The sequence below is a fragment of the Lytechinus pictus genome, chromosome 7, assembly GCF_037042905.1.
Source record: "Lytechinus pictus isolate F3 Inbred chromosome 7, Lp3.0, whole genome shotgun sequence".
Lineage (NCBI taxonomy): Eukaryota > Metazoa > Echinodermata > Echinoidea > Temnopleuroida > Toxopneustidae > Lytechinus > Lytechinus pictus.
In genome coordinates this window covers 25690310-25717224 of record NC_087251.1, presented here as the reverse complement: position 1 = coordinate 25717224, position 26915 = coordinate 25690310, and the positions used below count along the sequence as shown (strand labels likewise).

The 26915-nt window shown below is 35.2% G+C and overlaps 2 protein-coding genes across 2 annotated transcripts; one reads left to right on the top strand and one right to left on the bottom strand.

Annotated features, from left to right (window-relative positions):
• Positions 1–387: 387 nt before the first annotated feature.
• On the bottom strand, positions 388–16846 carry LOC129264671 (putative E3 ubiquitin-protein ligase UBR7). Its single transcript, XM_064102343.1, has 10 exons — positions 16412–16846; positions 11622–11755; positions 11191–11251; positions 10625–10720; positions 10186–10239; positions 9227–9335; positions 7893–8620; positions 6903–7065; positions 6112–6173; positions 388–5514 (listed from the first exon to the last, which is right to left on the bottom strand). Exons 1-10 carry the CDS (start codon positions 16532–16534, stop codon positions 5416–5418), a joined length of 1629 nt encoding a protein of 542 aa, XP_063958413.1. The 5' UTR covers positions 16535–16846; the 3' UTR covers positions 388–5415.
• Positions 16847–19296: 2450 nt separating this feature from the next.
• LOC129264670 (retinol dehydrogenase 13-like) lies at positions 19297–26005 on the top strand. Its single transcript, XM_054902584.2, has 7 exons — positions 19297–19469; positions 20530–20648; positions 21096–21251; positions 22152–22256; positions 23116–23325; positions 24466–24673; positions 25082–26005. The coding sequence occupies exons 1-7, from the start codon at positions 19381–19383 to the stop codon at positions 25236–25238; spliced, it is 1044 nt and encodes a 347-aa protein (XP_054758559.2). The 5' UTR covers positions 19297–19380; the 3' UTR covers positions 25239–26005.
• The last annotated feature ends 910 nt before the right edge of the window (positions 26006–26915 follow it).

Here is a 26915-nt window from a genome sequence, read left to right as displayed (position 1 = left end):
TGTTTTCCTTCTGCAAGAAATTTACCTACATTGTGCTTCACTCAACCCAGGTGAGGCTGGTCGAGGAAAATACCCCACCCCCCATTCCCTAATGGCAAAAGCTGGATCAGCCCCTTGAAGTCAGCACTGCTGCTACAGTATATTGAATTGCATAATGCAGGTGAGACTGCCAGTCTGACGTGTTCCACTTGTTGTAAAATACATATTTACTTAAGAGTGTAAATTTAGTTTACTGCAGGAAAAACTTTTTTTTTTTTTGGTGTGTTTGCATATCAAATAAAGGTTGCAGAAACAAGAAGAAAGGCATGGGAGGAGCTGTCAGAGCAGCTAGCGGCTCTTGGCTGTCCTGGTCGTACTGCCTCCAACCTGAGGCAGTCCTGGAGTGACTTGAAAAAAAAGGCAAGTGATTACGCCAGGCAAAGAAATAAGACTGGTACGTATTTTTATTCATTTTAAAAGTAAAGAATTTTGTTTAATACATCAACTTAGGCTTTAAGAGATCTATGACCATTCATCAAATAATTTTTTTAGAATATATGTCATGCTAATCATTCAACAACTATTTCTATGCCTGTGTCCAAAGTGCAAAAATATGGATCTCCTCATCCAGTCAATAAATGCAAAGGAATTGTGCCTCCCCACTTCATCAAAATCTTTGCTGATGAGTCTCATCCAATGCAATGGCGCCAAATCATCCTAAGAAAGATCACACAACTAGACAGAAGATATACAGGGAAATGAATAAAGAGAGACTGCAGAACAAAGACCGTGTATGAAAACAACAGCAGCGTAAAAACAAAGTATCAACCCTAAGGAACCCTACATATTTTTTTTTTACTTAAGAGTGTAAATTTAGTTTACTGCAGGAAAAACTTTTTTTTTTGGTGTGTTTGCATATCAAATAAAGGTTGCAGAAACAAGAAGAAAGGCATGGGAGGAGCTGTCAGAGCAGCTAGCGGCTCTTGGCTGTCCTGGTCGTACTGCCTCCAACCTGAGGCAGTCCTGGAGCGACTTGAAAAAAAAGGCAAGTGATTACGCCAGGCAAAGAAATAAGACTGGTACGTATTTCTATTCATTTTAAAAGTAAAGAATTTTGTTTAATACATCAACTTAAGCTTTCAGAGATCTATGACCATTCATCAAATAATTTTTTAAGAACATATGTCATGCTAATCATTCAACAACTATTTCTATGCCTGTGTCCAAAGTGCAAAAATATGGATCTCCTCATCCAGTCAATAAATGCAAAGGAATTTTGCCTCCCCCACTTCATCAAAATCTTTGCTGATGAGTCTCATCCAATGCAATGGCGCCAAATCATCCTAAGAAAGATCACACAACTAGACAGAAGATATACAGGGAAATGAATAAAGAGAGACTGCAGAACAAAGACCGTGTATGAAAACAACAGCAGCGTAAAAACAAAGTATCAACCCTAAGGAACCCTACATATTTTTTTTTTACTTAAGAGTGTAAATTTAGTTTACTGCAGGAAAAACTTTTTTTTTTTGGTGTGTTTGCATATCAAATAAAGGTTGCAGAAACAAGAAGAAAGGCATGGGAGGAGCTGTCAGAGCAGCTAGCGGCTCTTGGCTGTCCTGGTCGTACTGCCTCCAACCTGAGGCAGTCCTGGAGCGACTTGAAAAAAAAGGCAAGTGATTACGCCAGGCAAAGAAATAAGACTGGTACGTATTTCTATTCATTTTAAAAGTAAAGAATTTTGTTTAATACATCAACTTAAGCTTTCAGAGATCTATGACCATTCATCAAATATTTTTTTAAGAACATATGTCATGCTAATCATTCAACAACTATTTCTATGCCTGTGTCCAAAGTGCAAAAATATGGATCTCCTCATCCAGTCAATAAATGCAAAGGAATTTTGCCTCACCCACTTCATCAAAATCTTTGCTGATGAGTCTCATCCAATGCAACCCTGAAAACACAGACTGAGTTGATGGCACATGTGATGCTTGTCCTGGTCTCCAAGCCCTATCCAGTTGCTTTGACTCACTGAAGGAGGTGGATCATTTGACCTACTACCAGTGGAAGAAGCAGGAAGGCATACACTATCCAGAGAAGGTGCAAGTAGAAAGCAAGGGTAAAGAAGCTAGCCTGTAGAGAGTTAACAAAACAGCTCCTTGATTTCAAGCGTCATCACTATAATTGACCGAGACAGCATGCTGAAATGTCTTACAAACGTCAGCACCTGGAGGCAGATGAAGTTCTTATCCAAGTCGACTACAGTGAAAACTACGAAAACAGACAGCAACATGAAATTCAATCAGCATACTTCGGACATGACGCTTTCTCCATCTACACAGTATGCTACTGGTACAGAGTCCAAGAACCAACCTATGCCGAGACCTGCGTCATGGTGTCAGATAATACTAAGCACAACAAGTTTGGTGCCTTTCAGTGCAACCGGAAGTTGATTGAATTGGCCAAACAGATTTTTCTTGACCTGAAGCATGTCCATTTTCTTGAGTGACTGATGGGCTGCCCAATTTAAGTCCAGATTTTGCTTTTCCCTTCTCACAAGGTATGCAGAGTCCCTTGAAGTAACCTGGAGCTTCTTTGAAAGCCATCATGGAAAGGGTGTCATTGACGCTGTTGGAGGTACTGTGAAGGCTGCTGTCTATAGAGATGTCTGTGCCAGAAAAGTCATCAACAGCCGAAAAGTTTGCCGTGTATGCAAACAGAATTCTAAAGGTGAATGTCCTCTTCATGAAGTCTGCAGAATTTGATCTCTTGCACTGTAGCAATTCCGAGAACACAGGCAGTTCACTTTGTGAAGTGCAGAAAAAGCGAGGAAGGGCAAACTCTAGAGTTCTACCTTAACTCTCAGTTCCAAGCTTGTGATCCTTGCATAGGCACAGCTGTCTATGAGAATGGATCAGCATTATACCACGCTGCTTCATAATGTGATATATAGTTCAAACTGTTAGTGCTACACATGTATGGTTCATTTCAGAGTCATAGCAAATAAAAAAAGAAGAAGTTGAAGGAAAGTATTCTAACAGTATGTAAGATAAACTAGTTTTGATGTAAACATTTCATGCTTCTTTATTTGTAGAGTACAGTAATGCAATCTGCATTATCTTATGAGAAAAATATAAATTTCCATTAAGAACTTGATGTTTCTTCCTGAGTCCATGTATTGGTGTGAAGTTAAGAATATGACAAAGAAAATTATTTTGTGTCAACAGTATGTTTTCTTATGTAATTTGTATTCTATTAATGAGAAATACTTATGATGCTCTTGAAGCTGTATTTAGTAGAAAATAAAAACATGATCAATATATTATCAGATTGAAGTTAAATGCAACCTGAAGATCTGGAATATGTAAGGCAATGGCTTGTTCTTAATAATTTACATTTAAATGTAAACAAATCCGAATATATTGTGCTGGGTACAAGACAGGGAATAAGAAAAATCCAGGATGTGAATATTGATATCAATATAAATGGAAACCAATTGAAATGAGAGTAATAATCAATGAAAATCTCATGGCGTAGTCATATAGAACTAATATTACAGAAAAAAAAAAATTCTGGAAAACATAAAAGCATCAGAAATATAGTCGACAAAGAGTTGCTGAGAATGGTTAACAATGATTTGGTATCTTCTCACCTGAACTAATGTTATGTTATATGAGCAAATTGTGGGATAACACTGTAAAAATCCTATTATAGAGAACTCAACACCAGGGTGTTCGCTTAATAACACTCCCTGGTTTTCATCCGGAAAGGAGAACCTTGACTTACTTTATAGCTGGGACCATATTGTTAATAAAAAAGGAAAAAATGCTATAATGGTGTATAAAGCAATGAGAAACAAAGTGTTCTAAGTCATTAGCCAACCACAAGCTTTGTTATTAGTGCTCAAATTCAACCAGGTGCACAGATGAGAGATGAAAGAAAAGGCAAAATAAGGGGGATAGTCATTGTACTCTTTGGTAGAAAACACTGTGTGTGTGGGAGTATGAGGGTGTGTGTCAGTGTGTGTTTTCTGGGAGGGGGGACTGGGGTGTAATTTCTGGGATATTAAGTTGCTGTAAAGCCTGGATACTGGTCTATGCAGAAAAACCATTGAACTATTGATATAAGTTATCAACCTAATGGGCACAAATTGTTACACCCAAAACAAAATTTATCTAAACATCACAATGTCTTCCTCTGCATTTTTTCTTTTTATTCACTGATATATATTTTCATTTGGAGGGGGGGGGGGAAGTAAGCCAAAGAAAAGTCCATCCTGAAGTTAGAAATCATGTGGAACGGATCAGAATGAAAGGCATACACGTTATTATTGGATTAATAAAAAACCCAAGAAATTCATAGCTTCCATAATTTTTCTTTAATCTAAGGTTATATACCTTCTAAATTGTTATGACATTATACATTCTGTCCATAACTGTGAAGAAAACAAAACTCTCTAAAGCAAATCTGATGAAGTTTTATCTACTAGGAAACCATAGAGGCAATACAGGCATAACTGCTTGAACACAAGAGGGCGCTGTACATTTTAAAATTTTAAGAAGTTAATTAATGTGTAACTTTTGACACTGACGAGTTATGAATCCCTGTTCAGTGATTTTTCTCTCTAAAATGTAACACAAAGTCAGGTAGGTACAAGAGTTGAGTCATGAAAATGAAAAACGGTACAATATTCAAAGTATAACGTGTGGTCTATAAGTCACACTTAAACTTAGGCAGAGTTACCTGAACATGTCAAATGATTCCATAAGGAAGTAATAATTACTGTGAAATGAGCAAAATTAGCATGGCATTCTGTCAGATTAACAATTCTTTTCTGTATACTTCAACTTGTGTCGTAATACACATGACCATGTGTGCTAATCTGTGTCAGTGATGCTGATGGTGTAACTATTAATAATAAATTTGAAGCCTTTCTATCAAAATCATTACTGTAATTTCTTGCAATTAGCTTTCTGTGCACAGAACTATCACCGAGATTTTTTTGAGAAAAATTAAACTAAAAAAATTTTGTAATACCCTTTCAGAATATTTTTAAAAAGGAGCATAGTTCATTTTTTTTTTTCGTAGGATAAGTGGGTATCTAGAGTGTAGACAAATGGCATTATCAAGTTATTACTAATAAAACTGTGTGCACTGGCCGAGCAGCTGCCTCCTCTGTTTCAAGTTTGGAGTAACATGAAAAATGTGGCTTTTTGAGTTAACAGCTGAAATTCCTTGTACAATATTAAAGATACCAACCATAAAGCAATGTCTATGTAGAACCTTTATCATGAAAGCACATTCTGGCTATGTATTAATTTCAACATGGAATATCAAAACCTGCTACATGCCAGATTCCTGACATATCACCTCAGAATTTCCTCTTACTACGATTCATCCCATGGGTCAGTCTTCTAGCCATGATCAATTCATTCAGCGACACATGTACTGCATGCTCGTTGCTGATCCTACTCTCTGCCGTTTCCTGTTCAGACTTTCATAGAACTCCTGGATATCACTGGCTGTCACCACCTGAAAATAAAAGCCATAGTATGATCAATACAGAGCATCCCAGAAAAAGACAAAACCAAGAATTATCAATGATTTATCATAACATAATCACAAATACAATAGAAATATTGCCTACCAGTTTAAAGCTTTAGGAGTCTCACGTTTCATCTGATAAATCTTATGTTACTCTTGGTTTCGTTTTTTGTGGGACACACTGTTCGATAATCATATTGAATACTATAATTTGAACATAGAAAATAACATTTGACTCCACATGACCTTTGACCTTACAGGATCACAAACATGCAGATGTCCTACAGAATAAGTCAAAGCCATACGATCACTAGTATTATACCCATTTTGAATTTTACTATCTTAATGCAGAAGATACGTTCTTACTTTAAAATGAATTTTGACCTAATATGCAAATTTATGTATGCTGTGTAATTATGATATCTATCTGGGATTAAAACAGGTCTCCCACTAAAAATACATTTGGCATATTTAAAGCTTGTAGGTAGAAGTAAAATGGAGAGTTCAATAAACACCCCACTATTCAAATAATTTGAAGACTATATACATCATGCAAATTATATGGAGAAAATTAAACTTCCTTACCTTTCCTTGTTCAGCAAAGCTACGCAGAAAATCACTAAGAGCCGACTTCATATCACGGTAGCCTGAAGTCCATAGAACACAGACGAAAGAAATAAAATACAAATCATAAAACTACATACCCTCTTACCATATCTTGAAAATAACATCTTGAGAACTTTAGATAATATCTGGTACAATAAATAAGCGGATACCTAGACTAATTGTAATACACAATTCTAAATGCTATTATACCTAATGGACTTAAAATCATTTGGGAATACCCTTCAATGAAGCTCAACCTAGAACACAGAACAAATGGTACATAACCTATCCATCCTTAGTTTCAATTCCCTTTGAAAAGAACTCCTTAATACTTATATTTTATAACAAGTATACACAAACAAAAAATTGAACAGAAAATTTACAAAGTTCAATAATAATAACAATTTCAATAATAATATTTTGCTTTTATAGAGCACTTATTACATTGTAACGGCAAAGTATATACATTATTCCCATGGTCAGTGGATTTTGACATGTACAGGAAAGGGACAATCCCTGGGGAATATTCCAGCTACAAGAAGACAATTAAGACAGTCTAATTGGTAAGAAAATTACTCTGACATTTGCATCCTACCTTGTATCTATACAAAAATCTGGGTGAAGAGTGGCCAAGTGCAAATTGCCGCCTTGCCAAAAGGGCATTAATGCCTCTTGGAAGTTCAAACACATGACCCTCTGATTACAAGGCATGAGTCAGAACTGTAACAGGACACTTCCACACAGAATTACTATTATGTGCAGGATCTTACCATGCATCATCTCGCCTTGCTGAACACGGTCCATGTTAGAGAGTGCTTCCATCCCTTGATCGTATTGGGACCTCTTACGTTTGCCTTTCCCTCTCTCTTCATACGCTGCTACAGAATCAGTTGGGTCTTGCAAGAAACTCACGTTCAGTCTGTCATACATTGCCTGCAACATGGTTAATTCAATATTCAGTATAGTTTATTGTAACACTGGGAATAGCAGCCAGCAGGCTGAATAATGACTTTTTTCTCAATAGACCTTATGCATTTACATCATCGCGCCACCACTGCCTGAAGCCACTGCCTTGCACGCATTAGTGTTCTGCAGCAAGCGCATCTCTGACAACTATGTTAATGTGTATTTGTTCATCCTCCAAGGGAGCGTGCTATGAGATTATTATGTCACATTCATAACATCAATAGAAGATAAATGTCACATCAATGCAATCAAGATAATAATTCAAGATAATATGTTAATTCATTTGACCTGAAATATCACTGAAGATGGCTATCATAACAGCATTATATGAAGAAGATGTTAATAATGGCAGAAAGGGTCTGGCACTTGCTCTCTAAGTTTTCCCTGATTTTTGTCATTACATTCCATTACCATGGCAATGTAGTACCCAACACATAAAATAATGTGTCTTGCATGTGTTCACTCCAAGACCAAATGTGTGTGCATGGTCCTTTAAGCATCATACAGAAACTGAAACACTAGTTTGCTCCAAGATATCAGCAACGGACGGGGCGAGCAAGCGACCACCCGCGCTATCCACATGCCTACCCAAACTGTCAAATTAATCATCACTATATTTATAGAAAACGGAACACCTGCACAAAAAACCATTGACCATATATACCTCCTTCACAAGTCCACGAGCACAGAAAGCTTCTTATTTTTTCACATACAATGTTCAGGAAATAAAATAATCAAAATAGAGCAAGTCATGCACCAATAAAAGCAACTGGGAAATAATTATTTCCTCTCACCTTGCATTCTGGACAGGTACAAAGCTTGGTTCTCCACCCCATTGGCCAGAAAACAGCACCTTTATTTCTTTCAATTGTTCTGTTGCTAAGTTGCTTAAGTCTGCAATCATCAGTTTTCAAGTTCTTGTCTTCCTCTGCAGTATCTTGTTTGGAAACCTTTACATTTTCTTCTGTATGAACTTCTCTTTCACTAGGAGTCAGCAACGTTGTAGAATTTGAAGATGATGAAGCAGTCTCGGATGTCGAGACTTCATCCTTTGCAGCTGATGGCAGAGTTGTAGGTATTGAAGCTGATGGCTCCACTTTAGCAGTGTCACTGTCATGACCACTGCTTGCTATACTGCTTTCCTGGCAGGTATCAGTCCTTGTAGCATCTCCTTCACCAGAAACCTGTTCAGGAGTCTTCATGGAGTCTGTCGAAGACGATACACCATCTGATCCAGGAATGCTTGACAAATCTCCTTTCCTTTCCACTACTGATGACACCTTGTTAGAAGAAGCTACACCCGATGTCTCTGCATCTATTGATATCTGGGGATCGGTTCCTTCCCTCTGTGCTTCATTGTTCATGGTCACATTATCACAAGATGTTGAGGCTACCTCCTTGGTTTCCACTGAATAGTTATTAACAGATGGACCACCTGTCGCTTCAATCAAACTAGGTTCCTTCTCTTCCATAGTGGTCACATCTATGTTAGAAGAGGTTTCATCTTTGACAACTTTTGTTTCTGTTCCAATGAAAATATCAAAATAAAATTGTTGTAAATCATGGTGTAAATATGCAGACTCGCTTGATTAGATGGGCAGGCTAACAAAACTACATCATAGAAAAACAAAATCTTAAAAGAATTTTCTGAATTGTTAAGGTGCAAGCTAAGGGTATGTTTTCCCTGAGAACATTTGTGACCCTAGGTAGTGTCTTGTAAAGTGTTGCTATTTATTGAAATCTATCTATTTAAAACTATGTAAAACCAGCAATGCCATTATTGCCACTGACAGGAAGTTATTCCTTAATTAAAGGAACAAGCATATGTAAAGAGAAAGAAAGAGAGAGGGAGGGAGAGGGGGGGTAAACTCTTGACTATTAAGACGTACACTATATACTCAAACATATACCTATTCTAGATGACAAAGATCACTTTTATGGTGTCACTGGCTTTCCATATGAAAGACCGACTTCAATCAATTGCAAATCTTTATAACATGGGACTTTACAACCATCTAAATTCATGTTAAGTGTGATTTAAATCAGGGAAGTAATCTTTCACTTGCTATTTATGTAATGTAGGGTATACATTGTTGGAAAATAGCACATGCAGATGAAATGTACATACCTACACTGTGGAGATTATAGTTCCAGAGAAAGTTACATCTGTCCATGCATGCCTCACACACCATTTCTTGGTAGCCATCACTGTCTGGTACACTGGCACAGCCAAGATGCTGTTTGGTAAAGAAAACAATAGTGTATAGATTGCATTTATATTATCTGAACAGCATGTGCATGCATCTAAACCAAGGAATATCATCGCTGCAAAGAAGTCCTTGATCTCAATATTTTTGGAAACCAATTTTTTTAAATTAAATGACGTACAGATAAAATAACTTCCTTAACACAAATGCTAAATTTTGTATTTTCCATAGGCTCTTTAAAGGGTCTACCTACCATGTTTGTAGAATTGTTTCAAGACAAGACCTCTTGATTCAAAACTATTTAAATTTATTCAAAGTAATCTCCACTTGAAATTAAGCAATATGTGACTAATGTCACATATTGAGATCGATTTTAATCCTACCTCTTTATTATACGTCCAGGAGTCTGATTAATTTTGTGAAGCCCATCCTTATATCACTGCAAAGTTTTTGATATTCGGAGTCAATTGGTGATTTCCAGTAAGATATCATAACATTGTGTTGGAGTACCATAAACATTAACACCACCCAATACAAGTTGCCAGAACTGACGAGTTGTCATTATTCAAATGGTCTTCACAGTACAAGACACTTGTGCTTCTTTGCCCAACAAAACAATCAATATTATGTCAGATCTGAGGGCCATTTCATGAAAGTTGTCAGCACTGACTAAACTGTCAATGCTGCCAATTTCATTGAAATCCTTGGTTTTGGTTGGCTGAGAAACACTGGCCTGTTACTATGGTAACTATCATAAAGACAACTTGTCAGTGCTGACAGCTGTCTTGAAACTGTCCCCTGATTTGTCAGAAGACTAATGTCAATGACCCACCCCCTTGCTTTGGAAGTTAGGATGAATGGGGGCAGCAGGCATACTTACCCTCCCATGAAGCCAATCTTCACAAACCACACACTGGATCATCTCATCCTCAATCTAGATTGGAATACATAAAGACAACAAAAACCATTTTCTTAGTATAAAAGACAGGGGGCGATGAAATCCTCTTTTACAATGACTATTTTTGCAACTTGAGGGGTTCTTTGGATTCACTGAAGGTGAATCCCATAAGTAAGTTTCCATTGACGGAAGATTTACCAGTCACATTTATGAAACCGGCCCTTTATTATGATTTAATACATGTATATCTATACACACTTTAATTTTTCTCAATCCAAGTATTCACTGACAATTAAAATCAAATTAAAGTTACCTAACTGAAGTAAGAAGATAAACAAATTCAGGGTAGATAAAATAATAATTAAGAGAATTTGATTGGTCCCCAGCTTGCTTCTATAATCTATGCAATACATGTACTTACTGAATCATCAGGATCAGGGTAGGGTCTCTTGCACGTGCAGTAGGCACCAATGAAATTATGATTGTATTGGTTTTCTGCATTCACTAGCTGTTTAATCTAAAATGAAATAGAGTGACACCAAATGAATGAAAGATCGCAAGTACATGGTAGTTATCATGTGTTCAGGTGGGCGACTATGAAATATATCATGGTATCCCCTAACAGTACAGCTAGTAAGAGGATGTACATAATGCCCATTACAACAGGGTATCCCATACTCTTCTACAAAAATTGGAGGGGTAGATATGTAGGCTATATATATAGATATTCAAAGATGTTGACTCTCCTCTACTGGAGGTATAAATTCATCATCCAATCCAAAAGACAAATAATGATACAGGAATAAATCTAGCATCAATACACAGAAAAAAAAGCATCAGCTATCAGCTTGAGTCAGAGTCATAAAATACCATAGGAAAAAAAAAAAATTCAATTCAATTCAAAGATTATTCAAAACATGAGTCGCAGACAAATGGCTAAATCAGTCATGTATACTATAAAGTACAAACAAAGGGGATTCGACTTACTTTGAAAAGCTTGCACGTCAAGTTGGGAAACTTTGAATTCCCACAATCACAACGGAAGTTCCTGTATGAGAAATGAAAGGAAATTTAACCAGCTTCCCACATTGGGTGAACAGATGCTGACATATTTTTTTTACGATGACAATGTGGATCCTCATCGATTGATTGGTAGTGTGTTGTTCTAAACACTTCATGGTCAAAAGACAAATCATTTCTTAGGCACCTCACATGAAAAAATACACAACTAAAGACACTTGCTCAACTCAAATGTTTTTTTTTTAATTATCAAGATTAATCATGGGGATACCATAATCCATTTACCGTACACTGTTTATTTCTTTATCTTTTATTTGTTCATGATCATCACACAGAAGTTTCATCATCATAACTGTTGTAAATTGTTAGAGTAATTGAAATTGAGCTTTGATCTTTACCTCTTTGTGTATAACTCCACAAATTCATGACCTTCATGGCATTCATAGCTGCAAGCTAAACAGATACCAGCCAGGAAATCTTGATTGCCTCTGCATGTCAAACAAGCATAGAGAGCCTGTCTGCTCACATAACCCTGCAAACAGTAAAGAAATAGATAGGGTAGAGTGGGATAAATAAGGTCCCCTTTTTTCATAATTCTAATAATATCTTTTTTAATTCAATGCATAGCAGTAGAAACATGATTAGATGTCTAATGGTAGGTATATATTAGACCTACATTATCCTACATTACTTTGAATCAGAGGGTCGTGGGTTAAATCTCAGCCATGGCGTAATTTCCTTCGGCAAGAAATTTATCCACATTGTGCTGCACTCAACCCAGGTGAGGTGAATGGGTACCTGGCAGGAATTTATTCCTTGAAGCGCATGTGCGCTGTAATCTTAGTAATTACGGCTGCCAAGCTACATGTACAGCTGGGGTAATAATATCCAAGTCCTTTGGAAGCGCATAGAGACATTATTCATTACTGTGATATGCGCTATACAAGAACTGCGTATTATTATTATCAAAAAGAAATGAGAGAACTAATCAATCTCATTTGCATATTAATGAACTTTAAACGTTGTTGTCAGGGGGCCTTATTTCCCCCATCAAAATGGGACAAGTGAGGCCCATTGATTAAAAACTATTTTGTGTTGCTATATTCAAAGTAAAAATAGTTCAGTTGGTTTGATGCAATCACTAAAGATTTACTAGTGACAATCACAGGATTATTATTTCATTATTTTTCCCAAAGGCCCCATTTACTTTATTTATTAATCCTATCTCTAGAGGCTTAATCCTATCAAATATTATGGGAAAAAATGATTGTTGGATTGTGTTTTGACTGTCACTGTAATATTGTTTATACATGTTATACTGGAAATGGACACTTTCAGTGTACATAAGCCAGTGTGGAGATGTCTAGACTGCATTTTACTGTTTTAACAGATGTAACCATACATGTATATGGTGTTGTTTTAATCCGGGGGGCCTCATTTGCCCCATCCGGCATGTCAAGTTCATAGGCTTTCATTAAGAAGATAAAGAGGGAAAGTGGTAAATTTTAATACAGTAGGGGAGATCGGGGTTAGTTGGAACGCGGGGTAAGTTGAAACATTGTAATTTTCTTTAATGCCTTTAAGTAAATTTATGCAATACTGCCCTCAATTTATTGCTATTATCAACAGCCATCCACCATATTACAGACAACACATGTGCAACAAGCCTAGTGAAGTTAGAAAGGAATTTTTGTTTTTTCATCTTCTGAGCAATTTTTTCTCTTTCAGAAATTTTTTATTATCTCAGGAAAGTTTATAGATCAAGTTGGCCTGTTTGGGGGTATAATGGCACTTGTACCAAGCTACAAAATAAGGTTATTAATATGCCATGGTGAAGTGAAATTCCCTTTTTTGTGCTGTAAGCTTATAATTATGTCAAATGGGCCTCTGGGGTTAGTCTGGGGTTAGTTGGAACAAAATTGAAGGGGCTAGTTGGAACATGTTCCAACTTTCCCCAAACATAATTATGAATAAAAACATTGGATATGAGAAAAAAATGTATACAGTATTTCACACTCTTCTGACCATGTATTGTATACCATGCTTGTTTTGTTTCTCAGTTAGGTCCGAGTGTGCATTTAAGGCCTATTGTAGGCCCCTAATGCAATATTAACCCTTATCAAACTGGGGGGGGGGGTCAATTTGAGCCCCCCCCTGGACAAATTTTGTCGCTACGCCGTCACGCGAATTTTTTTACCACACCAAATTTGCGATGCCTGGGTGCGCGATTTTGAAATTACGCAACATTTTGTATGTGCATGTCGGACCCAAAATTGCTCAAAAACGTGATTCCATGTACAAGGTCAATGCAAATTGTGTTTTTCAACCAAAAATCATGAATGTATGATTATTTTTAATTTTATTGGTTCAAATGGATTTATTTCATGCTATTTATGATCGCAAAAGAGTCCCTGACAAAGTTCATCGGAAAAAACAATAAAAAACAAAGGTTCGAAAACACAAAGAAATACAAATTTAAAAAACAAAAAAGAAATTATATTTTTTGCGGATATTTGTTATAAAGGTAAAGATTGATACTCTCACCAAAAATTAGCATTCTACTAGCTTAATAAATAAGAGTTAAAGGCAAAAACATTTTTTTTTTTAATTTAGGGCAAATTTCTTATGCTTATTTGCATAATTAATTAATTAAAAAATAAGTAAATAACAATTAATTTTTGTCATGTAAATTTGATGCAGAAGTACATGAAATTGCTGATAGTACACTTATTTGCATGTAAAATCAAACGCACACAAATAAGCGGAATTCTACTACACAGTCGGCTTGCCTGATTGGCTGTATATTAGAAAACATAAAGTTCAACAAATCCACTTTTAATATTTTGAACTTGAAAAAAAATTTAAAAAATAGGCTAAAACCATGTTATATTTGGGCAGGTCCAAGCTATTTGACTTGTGACGTACGGGACATTTAGAGACTTTAAAGTTGTATAACATAAAAACACAAAACAGAGAATCTTTTATGGATTTTGGAAGGCCAGTTGTGCCCTCTTTATTCAGTAAAAAAAATTAGTGATCTACAATTCTATTAACGATGTAATACTTTAATTAATATGCGCTGTGACGTACGGGACCAGAAAAAAGCTGATTTTTTTAAAAAAAAGTTTGTCATTAAAACTCTATGAATTGGAATAAGCTGGAAATCTCTCATTATCATGTTTTCATCTTGTTCCTTTTCAAGTTTCATTAGCCATGAATGAAATGATAGAACTCATTGTTATTATGAAATAGCTCAAAATATAAACATCCGTGCTGTGACGTACAGGACATGTGACATACGGGACATTTGTCAATGTGTAAAACGAATGGGGAAAGTGAAATTTCATCAAAATTAATTAACTTGATGTAAACCAGAGTAAGTTAAGTTTTAAATGGATTATCATGATTGATATATATTTCTTTAACAGTATACAAAGAAACAAAACATAGCAAACACTTTATGACCTTATAAATATTATGAAAGATGTCTTGCAAATAATTGCATGTGTTAAACGAATGGGGAAAGTTAAATTTCATCAAAATTTATAATTAAGTGGATGTAAACCAAAGTAAGTAAGTTATACATGGATTATTATGATTGATATCTATAATTTCTATTATAGTATATGACGAAACAAAACAAGTATGCTAATATATGCACCTTTGTTATTTATTACAATCATAACTTATTCAACAGAAAATAGCACACTTGTATTTTTATTTGGTCATACAAATTACAAAAGGAATGATAATTTTCATATGTAAAAAAGTCCCCGTACATACATGTATACAATACTAAAGTTGAAAAAAGAGCTTGTAATTTATATCAGATAAACAGAGAAATACATTAGAAATTACAAAAACAATACCTTAAACAAATGCATTAAGAAAATTATCTACATGATGCTGTTTTGATGCCAACTAAATTATATAAATTATCTATCATGATCACCTTCATTTGGCAAAAAAAGAGGCAATTGTTATTTTGCGTAATTTGCATAATTAATTAGAAGAAATTATTGTACACCAGCAACTTCTTAAGACTCCCAAGACACGTGTAGCATATGGTGCACGAGCTTTCTCTGCCTCAGCACCTTCTCTTTGAAATAATTTGCCATTAAATTTAAGAATTATACAATCACTGGAGACCTTCAAATCCAAACTGAAGTCTTATCTTTTCTAACTGTATTAGTTATTGGCACTTTGACACTCATCCAAACTTTCTCATTCTTTCTTTTCTTGTGCGCCTCGGAATAGAATATTTCTAGATAGATGGCGCTATATAAATGCCTATTATTATTATTATTATTACACATATTAAGAAGAAAAATTACAAAGTGACATGATTACACATCAATTGAGCTTTCTTTAACCTTTCCATTGATACCTAAATTACTTCAAAGGGCTCAAAAACAAAGAAGTTTATAGAGCCTGTTGAAGACTTGGGTTCAAAATGGTCACAGAATGGTCACAAAAATCGGTTCTGTATTCTATTGACTTTACATTAAGACAATGGCCACATATTTGGACGAATATGCGCGACTTAAACTGGAATTACATTATAATTTCTTGATGAAAATTAGAGTTCTTACTATCATTTGATTTTGAAAGGTATTTTTAAGAGCTTCATTTCAAATGATACCAAATTTATTGATATTTGATGGGAATGATGATTGTCATTTTTTTGTCACATACCTACTCGGTCTAGATCTAGAGATCTATACATCTGACATTTTTGTGTGTGGCCGTGTGGTATAAAAATAAATTTATGTTTAATCTAGTTTAGTTTAGATCTATCTAACTTTTTAGTTATAATTTTAGGCACGTAGTCGTAGACACAGTCCCAGGGTCCCCTACGGCCTTCTTCATACTATTTGAATGAGTGCACAGAAGCGTTATTCCTACGTATAGTTTAGCACATTCATGACATTAGCTGTGCGAGGTTAGTCCTAGGTATACCGTACAGCACATTAGATGTGCGAGGTTAGTTACTAACCTCGCACAACTAATGTGCTATACCTAGGAATAACGCTTCTGTGCACTCATTCAATGAACAAGGTTGCTTCTGTGTAATTCCAATATCTATATCACACAATCGTGGTAATCCCAATGAATATGTGTGCAGAAGAATTGACTGCGCCGCCAAAGGTAATGGCCTCCCGTGTGATTTTCTTAAGCTTCAACTCACCATCGGGTATGTGCAACATTTATCATCACTATCGCCAAGAACTGCTGCAGCTTCTTCTTCAAGTTCATTATCTTGCTGCAATACATCAACCATAGAAACTACATCTTGATCTTCGTTCTCCATAATGAAAAGCCGCAAAGAAAACTAGCTTTCACGCATCAGGTCCAACAAGAATATAAACATGCACTTCGCGCTTATCCAACAATTTCAACTCTATATCTACCGTACCGGTACCGTATGCATATGCACACGTACACCGTACCGATATATATATCTCCTCTTAGTTTTCCAAAGATCCCGCGCCGGGATCCCGCGCCTTTAATAGATTTCTCTTTTCCAAGTTATTGAACTGCTTTTTTCCTTTTCTAAATTTATTCTTTTTAATTATTACTCTCTGTCGGGCGTTTGTTTGTTTGATTTTCTTTCTTTTTATTTAACTGATAATTCTTAGTTATCCGTAATTCTGCTCATTATATATTTTCAAGCAGCTAGCTATATAGTATTCAAGTTTGCATTGCTTTAATGGCAATCCATCTTCTGCAACTGATTTTATGTTCAATGATAATACGTCTGATTTATTGTCAACATGTGTTATATTTATGTTATATTAAATTGTTATGTAGAAGAAAAAGAAATAAAATCAAATTACAAATTGACAACAAATTTTTTTATAAACATGCATGCAATATGATCTGGTGACCCAGGAGAATCAGGGAATCAACAAACATAACTACTCATGAAGCAAGAAAAAAGAGGATCGACCAGGGGGGGGGGGTGAAACAAAATATTTGAGGGAAGCCCTGCAAATATTGGAGCCGTGCATTCTTTCAATTGGAGGTGTTCCATTCCATGTTATTTGGGGGAATTTGTTTTAAATGAATTAGAAACAACAACTAGAAGTTCGAACTTTAGGGAGGTGAATGAGATCACGGTATAATGTAAAGTTCAAGTTCGTCTTTATTTATCCATATTGGAATTTCTTTTGTAAGAGAAAGAACAAAGAAACCGGGCAAAGAAAACCGATAGGAGTAGGCCTATACAAAATGTCCCATAAAAAAATCAGCTTAATTGGGCTCGTATACCTATTCATTCAGTCTAAATAAAGCTATCCTTCCGGCCAACTTTTTGTTTCTTCTTTTCTTAATATTCCTTTCTTATTTTCCTTCTTTCTTTTTTTTTTCATAGGTTTTCACTTCTTTAATTTCATTTCACTTTTAGTTTTTTTTCTTCTTTTCTTTAACTTAATTTACTTTTCCTATAGTTCTTTCTTTTCTTTACTTTTCGAATTTCTTTTAGTCTTTTCTCAAGTTTTGTTCCTTTCCTTTGTTTTCTTTTCTGTTTTTTTTTTCTTTCTGTTTTAGGCTTCTCTAATATATATTTTTCTTTTCTTTGCTAATCTTCATGGCATTTTTTCTCTTTATTATCATTTACTTTCCAGTTATACCTTTTTTTTCTTTTTGCTTTAGGCCTATCTACTACCTGGATGAAAAATTAAATTCAATTTATTTACGGTCATATGGTAGTCAATACGACGTGGTAAAAAAACAAACAAGTACATTGGGCAACATTATATGCTGAATTAATGAGGGCACTGCTCACTTATCTGCACTTAACACTTGCATTAGTGTAAATAGCTAGCTACCTAGGTCTAGATAATGAAGAAATGATAAGAGGGCAATTTATAAATTGAAATGGCTATTCATAATCCGATTATTGTATTTATGAATATATATTTTTTTTTGAGTGAACAAAGATGAATATTTCAGTGATTCTAGCCTGAATTTAGCCTATTGCCCGGGGCCATTTCGGCCTATATAGGCCTATATATGAAGAGCTCAGTTGCAAAAGGGGTTAGATCCATTTTCATCAATTTTGTTTGGTCTAAATGTATAGACTTTTAGTAGCTCTACATAGGATGATACCAAATTAAAGTTGAATTCCCATTAAAAAGTGTACCAAAAAGCAAAGAAAAATCACTTTTTTTTCAAAAGGGGTTAGATATTTCAGTTTGGTTGCAAAAGGGGTTAATTCCACAAATTTTTTTTTTTGAAAATCCGGCAAAAAAAAAAATATGAAGACAGGTAGATTTATTTTAGGCCTATACCTAATTTTGTTTACATGGTAGGGTATATATAATCATGAAAATTTAGTTTTGCATAAGAATATTGCAATATGGGAGGATAAAAAACGATTTACTTGGAGTATCCTTTTTGCAACCAAACTCTTCTATGAACGACTCATTTGTCAAAATGGGTTTAGATCAATTTTTCATAAATCTTATTGTTTTTGTATTAAAACCTATAGATTTTTAGTCGCTCTGATGATACCAAAGAAAATTCTAAATTCTCATTCAAAGTGGCAAAGAAAAATCACTCTTTAATCCAAAAGAGCTAGGGATATTGGATTCATTTCAGTTTGCTTGCAAAAGGGGTTATCCCATATGATGATAATTTTTTTGAATATATTGATAAAAATTGAATACAGGTAGATTTTTTTTATATCCAATTTTATGTTCACCTGATAGGATAGTACATCATGTCAATTTAGTTTCTCATAAGAATATTGCAATATGGGAGAATAAGAACACGATTTTTCTCGGAATGTTCCAAGTGGATCTAACCCCATTTGCAACCAAACTCTTCAATAAAGAAATCGGAATTAAGAAACGGGAAATTTGGGGAGAACATGTAATGGGAAGGAATTTTTAAAATTCAGATTGTTTGTTAACATAATCCAAGTTAATATTACTGATCCATTTATTAGTAAACATAGAAACAAACTACTACCGGTAGTGTATATAGTTGATGAGCGTTAATATTAAGGCTCGATATTTTAGATTTCAGTTTTATGGCAAAAGCTAATTTTAAAATATATTCGATAGAGGTGCCTGAAACATAAGCTAAGGAATATCGGGCTGATTGCGTAATCAAAATAAACTACCGCAGAGGAAAAATCCAAATATTTTGAACATGGACGTGTTCAGTAGAATTTTTCACCCAAGATTTGTTTTACCTTTATCATCATTTGGGGCACTCGTTGGAGGTTCGTTGCTTCTAAAGTGAGTATTAATGGAAAATGGTATGTGTCATCGTGTGACGTGAGTGATGTAGATTTTGCCTCCTGTTGCATTCTGCAGCATCTGCTAGCTGCTTCGCCTCCGGTCCGGGGCCGGGCAGCGGCTCTGAGCTCTGTGTCTGTGAGGACGGTACAGCAGCAGTCGCGTTGCCCGTGCCAATTCGAGATGCGAGTCGATGTGCTGGGCAAAGGCTGCTGTTGCGGTGGGGGTGGTCTGTCTATCTTGTCTTTAATTTCCAGAAATGCCCCCACCGATGGCAGCATTTCTGGAAATCAAAGACAAGACAGTCATGTCTTATCTGCCAACAACAGAGTTGTCCCCAATTCATGAAAAGCCACCTGACGGTGTCACATTGGGTCATTGCTGATCAAAAAAAAAAAGACCAGATTTAGATTACACATCTGACTACATCAGACTAACTTTAGTGACTGAGCTTTGTTGAAATGTAATACTAATAATATCAATCATTTATTTTTAGCAGCGGAAGCGATCCTGGGGGAGGGGGGCACAGTCCTCCCACTTTTTGAAGCACTGAAAAAGTGTCCTTTTTCATGCAAGAAACATGCCCCCTCATGAGCATATTCTGTGCCCTTTTGTATGCACAAATTCCATCAATTTCACTTTTAAAAAAATGTAAAAGGGCCTCACTGATAAGCTCAGTCGCTTCGCTCCCTCGATTTTGAGTTTTTTCAAAAAAGTTTACGCGTGCTGCCTCCCAAAAAAAATTATGCCTACGGCCATGTTTAAATTAAAATAGTGCCCTTTTCAAAAGAAAATAAGCCCTTTTTTTCCTGTGCCCCCACTTTCAACTTCGCTCCGACACCCCTGATTTTTATATCTGGTTCTGGTTCTCTTCTTTTGTTTTGTGTTTAATGTTAGAGAGGGAAAGGAACAAATTTCAGATACATCTCAGTTTCCGTTCCTATTATCTAGCCTTCACATTTAGATCTATTTTGTGAATGAGATGATTATTAAAAAATCAAGCTTATTTTTAAATTAAGCTTAGATCTAAGTGATTTTATTTTTACTTTTCCCAAACCAGAGACTATAATGGTGGTGATAAATGTCCATGCAAAGCCAGAGTTGATGGCAAAACTGTGATCATCACTGGAGCAAATTCTGGTATTGGAAAAGAGACTGCGTTGGAGTTAGCGAAGAGAGGTAAGAAATATTATGCCACTTATTTTACCCTGATCAAACCTTTTGGGACCAAAAAATCTGTTTGAACTATGAGAAATTTTGACTTTAATAAGTTTTGCGTAATCTGGTCTATTTTTTTTCTTGGACAAATATTTTAGTGATGGAAGGTGTCCATGCAAGTTTATATTCTTTTAAACTTTCGGAGTATTTTTTAAGTATGACCCTTAGATTTAAACTATTTTCAAGTATACCAATATGAGATACAAAAAATCTTTAAGTCTTACAGAGTTAAAAGACCTACTTGCCTAAAACTGTATTTATACCCATACATATACATATATTTTTATTTCAAATATACATTGTAATGTATTCTTAATTTTGGTAAGCATTGTGACCTTGTTAAAGATTATTTTGGTGATAGTGTGTCACACAGTGTCAACTATATTGTCTTTTGTGCTGTTTTTCCAGGTGGCAAAATTATCCTCGCTTGCCGAGATATCAAGAAAGCAGAAAAGGCCAGAGAAGAGATTGTTGCTTCTAGCGGCAATACAGATGTGAAGGTCTTGCAGTTGGACCTTGCTTCCCTATCCTCTATAAGACAGTTTGCTGATCAAATTTCATCAGGTAAGCAGTGCCCATTTTGTTATCCTCCATGCCCCATCCTACATTGGTTCGAAATTGATCCAATCAATCTCAACTATGCACAACCAGAAACACCAACTTGTTCTATTGCCTGCCTCTTTAACTCTTTGCACGCTGAATTAATTTTGGTTTGAAAATGGGAGTGAATAGTCTGTCTACTATTTTAGATGAAAATGTATGATATCAATTGCTTTCCTCAATTGATATTCATTGCATCAATTGCAATGCTTTGAGATGGGACCCTGTTTGAATATGTTGAAATTGAACAAGTGGATCATTGCTGAACAGGCAGAGATAGATGGAAAAGGTCCCAGCTGGGGATAGGGGGATCAATGAATTTTAGGATCCATTTTGAAAGTCCATGCAGAAGCATTACAAGTGAATAAATACTATCCATCATTCTCTCCCCCTAAGCCTTGGGTACTTTCGACCATGTAGTGTTGAGATGATGAATTAACTACATGAGACAGTGTCTTGTGATAGTGCATCACATAATGTTTGTCAAAAAAATGGATGGTATCAAACTCCCCATTAAACGTAAACCTGACAAAAATGTTGCTTAAAACTTGTATGGCTGGTCATCAATATTGATGAGAGATTATCTTGTCTTGAGCAAAACATTAATTAATCATACCAAACAATCTTTTTAACATCATTGATATACAAACGTTATCATTTGTGTTCATGAATGGATCCAGGATTTTCCAATGGGGGGGGGGGCATAAAATGTCACAGGTGGTTATTGGAAGTGCTTTCCCATTGAAAAAATTCCTAACAGGCATGTGCCCCTTTTGCTACCCCCCTAGATCTGTGCCTACCTGAATCTGCAGCTCTATTTCTCAATGTCTTATATTGATAGTTTTGTTTATTCATAAATTTCAGATGAGAAAGGTGTTAATATTCTGATCAACAATGCTGGTGTTATGAGATGCCCTAAATGGAAAACAGAGGAAGGCTATGAGATGCAGTTTGGAGTCAATCATCTAGGTAAGTAGTTTTTGCATTTCATTTCATTTATTTACTTACATTAATTTTTAGTGAAAGACAAATACAAAGTGAAATTATAATCTAAAATTAGAGGAGACAGAAGGGGGTATATTAATTTCCCACCTAGTACATGAAATTTATGACATGATTTTTCAGCGGAATGGAGATGTAATATTATGAAATTAGTGTCATTTGAAAGCTGATTATAACTATAATCTGTATTAGGGGTGAAAATATAAGCTTATATGTATATCAATTTGAGTAATTTGCTCAATACAATGACTAAAACAAGGGTTGTTGAGGGGTGGTGGAAGCGGTACACATTACATGCAACTCTATGGGATTGATAGTATTAAACATGTGCAACTTTGGTTTTCAAGGGGCTGGACCCTTATTATTAATCAATTATGATTTATTAGAAATTTGAGGTAAAAACTGTTTAAAAATGTTGGGTTTTTATATTTGAAATTAACATAAATTTGCATATCAAAATTATATTGATGAAATTATTGAATCCCCTTAAGTTATATATCACTTGAAAGGGAATTTCATGAGCAGTACAAATCTGATAACTAATTAATGGTATGGGCAAAGAAAAAGTATACTTTTGTATGGATAGGGTGAATATTTTCAAAGTTATGATCTTTTTATACCAATTGTTGCGCTATCATTAGATTTGGGGGACGTAACACAGATGGGGTGAGTTCAACACACATGGCCATATGTTTGCTTACAAATTGCACCAAGAAAAAATATATCTTTTGGTAGTAAACAAATGGGATACATGTGAAAATAAAGGTTTTGTTTCTGGAGCCATTTTTATTCTCATTGCCATTTTCTTTTGTATTTATATATTTAGGTCATTTTTATCTGACAAATCTGCTACTGGATAAATTAAAGTCATCAGCACCAAGCAGAATCATCAATGTGTCTTCGGTGGCTCATAAAGTGGGCAAGATAAACTTTGAGGACATCAACAGTGAGCAGCGTTACAACTCGGCAGAAGCCTACTCAAACAGCAAGCTTGCCAATGTTCTCTTTACAAGGGAGTTAAACAAACGACTAGAAGGTAACTCACATACTCTCTCTTTGATGAAATAAATTCTGCCATATTTAAGTTAAATAGTTTACGGCTGTTTGTGTTTGTATTTTTTTTAATTAATCACTTATTTAATTTTTATTCATTTATTTATTCATTTATTTATGTATTTACTTATTCATTCAGTTATTTATTTAATTACTATTATTATTTTGTTGGGGGGTGTCATTGAACTTCATTGCTGTATATTTTCTTCACCAACATGTGTGAAAAATGCTGCTTTTGCAGATGAAGGTGCATGTCACATTTCGGGTCCTTCCCTCCAAAAAGAGGATGTTTGTCACATTTCTCAATTTGTGTGTAGGATAGTGATTACATTAATGGAACAGGGTATAAAAAATGTCATGAAATCACAATAACAGAGCAAGGTTTAACTTTCATAAAATAATTGTTTATGGATGGATTTAAAATCTGTGCTCATGCAATTCTAAACTATATAGTAGGCAAATAGCAAAAAATAGTAATGTGTAGTTAGTCATTTACTCCTTTTTAAGTGATTACAGACCAGCCAACCAGTACGTTCTAGCCGTATTTAGTACGTTTTTGCAACCAAAATACGGCACTACGTTTTTTCTTTGAAAAATACGTTTTTTTTAATACTAAATCGTAATTTATTGAGAAAAATAATCTCTTTATGTCTCTATTTCATAAAACGTACACAAATATGGTTATTAGTTCAATGTAATTTCAGGTAACTTTTTTTTTTTCAATCATTTTGTTAAAACCAGGGTGAAGATATACACATGTTTTAATGTTTTTTTTCATCTGCAAGAGCAGTGCGCATTTTAGCTTGCATGCAGCTTGAGCGCCGTGATGAGCGAGTGCGCCAAGCATTTTATTATGAAATACACTTTTTTTGGGAAAAATACATTTTTTAAAATCACAGAATACAGTTTTTCATTCCCAGAGGTTGGCAGGTCTGCATATTTATCTCACACGGTAAAAATACTGATTTTTTTTGTCAAAATACTGATTTTGGGGGATAAGAATACTGAAAATGCAAAATACAACTTGGCAGCTCTGTGTTTACTTTACCCAGTCATTTCTTAACGTGTAACTCATTACCCTGTAACATATGATCCAAACTTATCTTTTTTCTTTAACTTCTAGGCACTGGTGTAACAGCAAACGTCCTCCACCCGGGTGTAGTAAAGACCAACATTGGTAAACATACAGGCATGCACCAGTCTGGGTTCTCTATGGCTATCCTAGGCCCAATATTCTGGCTCTTTGTGAAGTCTCCGGAACAAGGGGCACAAACATCCATCTATTGTGCAGTGGATCCGGAGCTGGAAAAAGTGTCCGGACAATATTTCAGGCGAGTTTTTCAGGTTTACCCAAAGAGCTGGTATTTTTTCTTTGTAATTTTATGTTTAAGAATTTACTGACTGAACTGACTCTTTATCTGGCTTGCCACACGTGAAATCTAATCGGAATTGCTTGTATACTGGAAATAGCCTGTGAATATATACAAAAGGAAAAGAAAATCACCTAGTATTGACCAATTTTACCCTGTGTTGTTATTCAAGCTTATATCTGCAAACAAAATGCAGAGTATTTTCCTCAAAGAGGTCTTGAACATATTTATTTTCTCAACCTTAAGGGAATTATTATATCAGGATGTGTACTGGCTAACTATGATCTAGTAACTAGTTATGTGGTTTGAATAGCCTTCAGTTGTTAAAGCAGTCTTATCTTATCTTGTTCTTTATATTTTTATTCACAGAGACTGTAAGAAGTCTGAATGCGATGCCAGTGGCAAGGACGATGAGGCTGCAGCGAAGCTGTGGGACATCAGCTGTGAGCTCACCGGTCTTTCTCCAGAGGAATTCAGAAACATATCAGAAAAAACAAAGGAAACAATCAAGGAAGCTAAGAGATGATAGCCATTTCTGCTCTGTGTGAAGACATTCTAAAGGAGGAAATCTAGTTACAGAGCATCTAAATTATTTTTTTTATGGAGACCACCAGCAATTCTTATCATATGCTGATTCATGTACAAAGAGTCAGCTGATGAATTCTGAACAGAGAAGAATGCTTGATTCATTGACTTCAAATTAAAGCTCCATAGTTTGATCATACCATCCCAGTTTTTGAGTTGTCTTTTGCATAGTTGTCTTTGAAGTTGAGAATGTTTGAGTAAGGCATCGTTTGCAGACTTTTTATTTATAGAGAGCTCTTTGGGAGATATGTCCTCAAGAAAACTTTTCATGTAGATAGCATATCTGGGAACTCCCATGGAAACAGGAATACCAGTAACATATCAGAATAATCTATTTCATCGTATCAAGCAGTATACACGCATGTCACCAGACTGTTGACAATGGCGATGTGGTATCAAAATTTGCAAAAAAATATCAGTGGGGAAATTGCATACTTTTCAACCCTATCATGAATGTTAATCATTTTAGGGTACTCTGAGATCAAAGAATGTTACTTTTGAGGGACCATTTTTTTAAATATATGTATGAGCATGCCCCCCCCCCCCCCCTCCCCCGGTGTCTGTCATATTCACCTGTTTCATTTCAAGCATTGATCTTCAGTTTACTGATATTTCTTGTATTTGTTATGCAATCGTGTTCCATATGAATTGGGAATTTGATAAGTGACAGTGTGTGACTATTTTGTATTAAAATACAGCCTCTAATGATTTCACTGCTTTGTTTGGTCATTTATTTTCATGTAGAATAAACTCAGCCACAGTAAAAAAGTTTCAAACAAACAACATTTTTGATAGGTTCTGAAAAAAATAGGTTCTGGCATTCACCATACTTGCAGAGCACTGAGAGATCAGAGCTTCTCAGCCAATCATAACTAAAGAATTATGTGACAAATAGCACCTGCTACTTAACTGAATCTGTGCGGTGATAATACCCTAGCTACCCAAGTGTCCACATAGAAAATGCCAAAATACAACAATTATTGTATTCATTCCTTTCGAAAATTGCAGTTCTTTGCATTTTTCTGAAATTTGAAAAGTGAAAGTTAAACCGAAGTTTGGTGTACACTGATTGTACGTATTGGTAATTATCTGCATAACAATGACATGGCTGTCTCTAATTTCACCTCATATGCATAATAGATAAGATGTCTTATCCGAACCCTTGGTCCATTTCTTGAACAGTACATGAAGATGGGCCATGGGATTTAAACTTGTAACAAATTATTCATATCGTCCAAAGCTTATGAAGGTACATTTATTAATAATTTTGAACCTCTCCAAATTTAAATAAAACAAAATGGCCTGTATTCTAAATTCTGAACTCAGATTTGATCTAAACTTTGTCTAAAGTTGTGGTTTAACTATTGATAGCCAATTGTGGCACAAATTTTGAATTGTACAGGTGCAGTTTATCAATTTATTTGAAATGAAATCATTCACAACCATCTAGGGGCAATAACTAAAATAGTTTTCACTATTATAGCAGGAGGAAGGAGCACAGTAAACATAATTCAGTATACACTGAAAAATAGTTTTACATTTTTTGATTCCCGTAATTTTAGCAGTTAGTGGTTTAACCAGACTTCAGAATATGGGATCCTATCTATCTATGGTTATG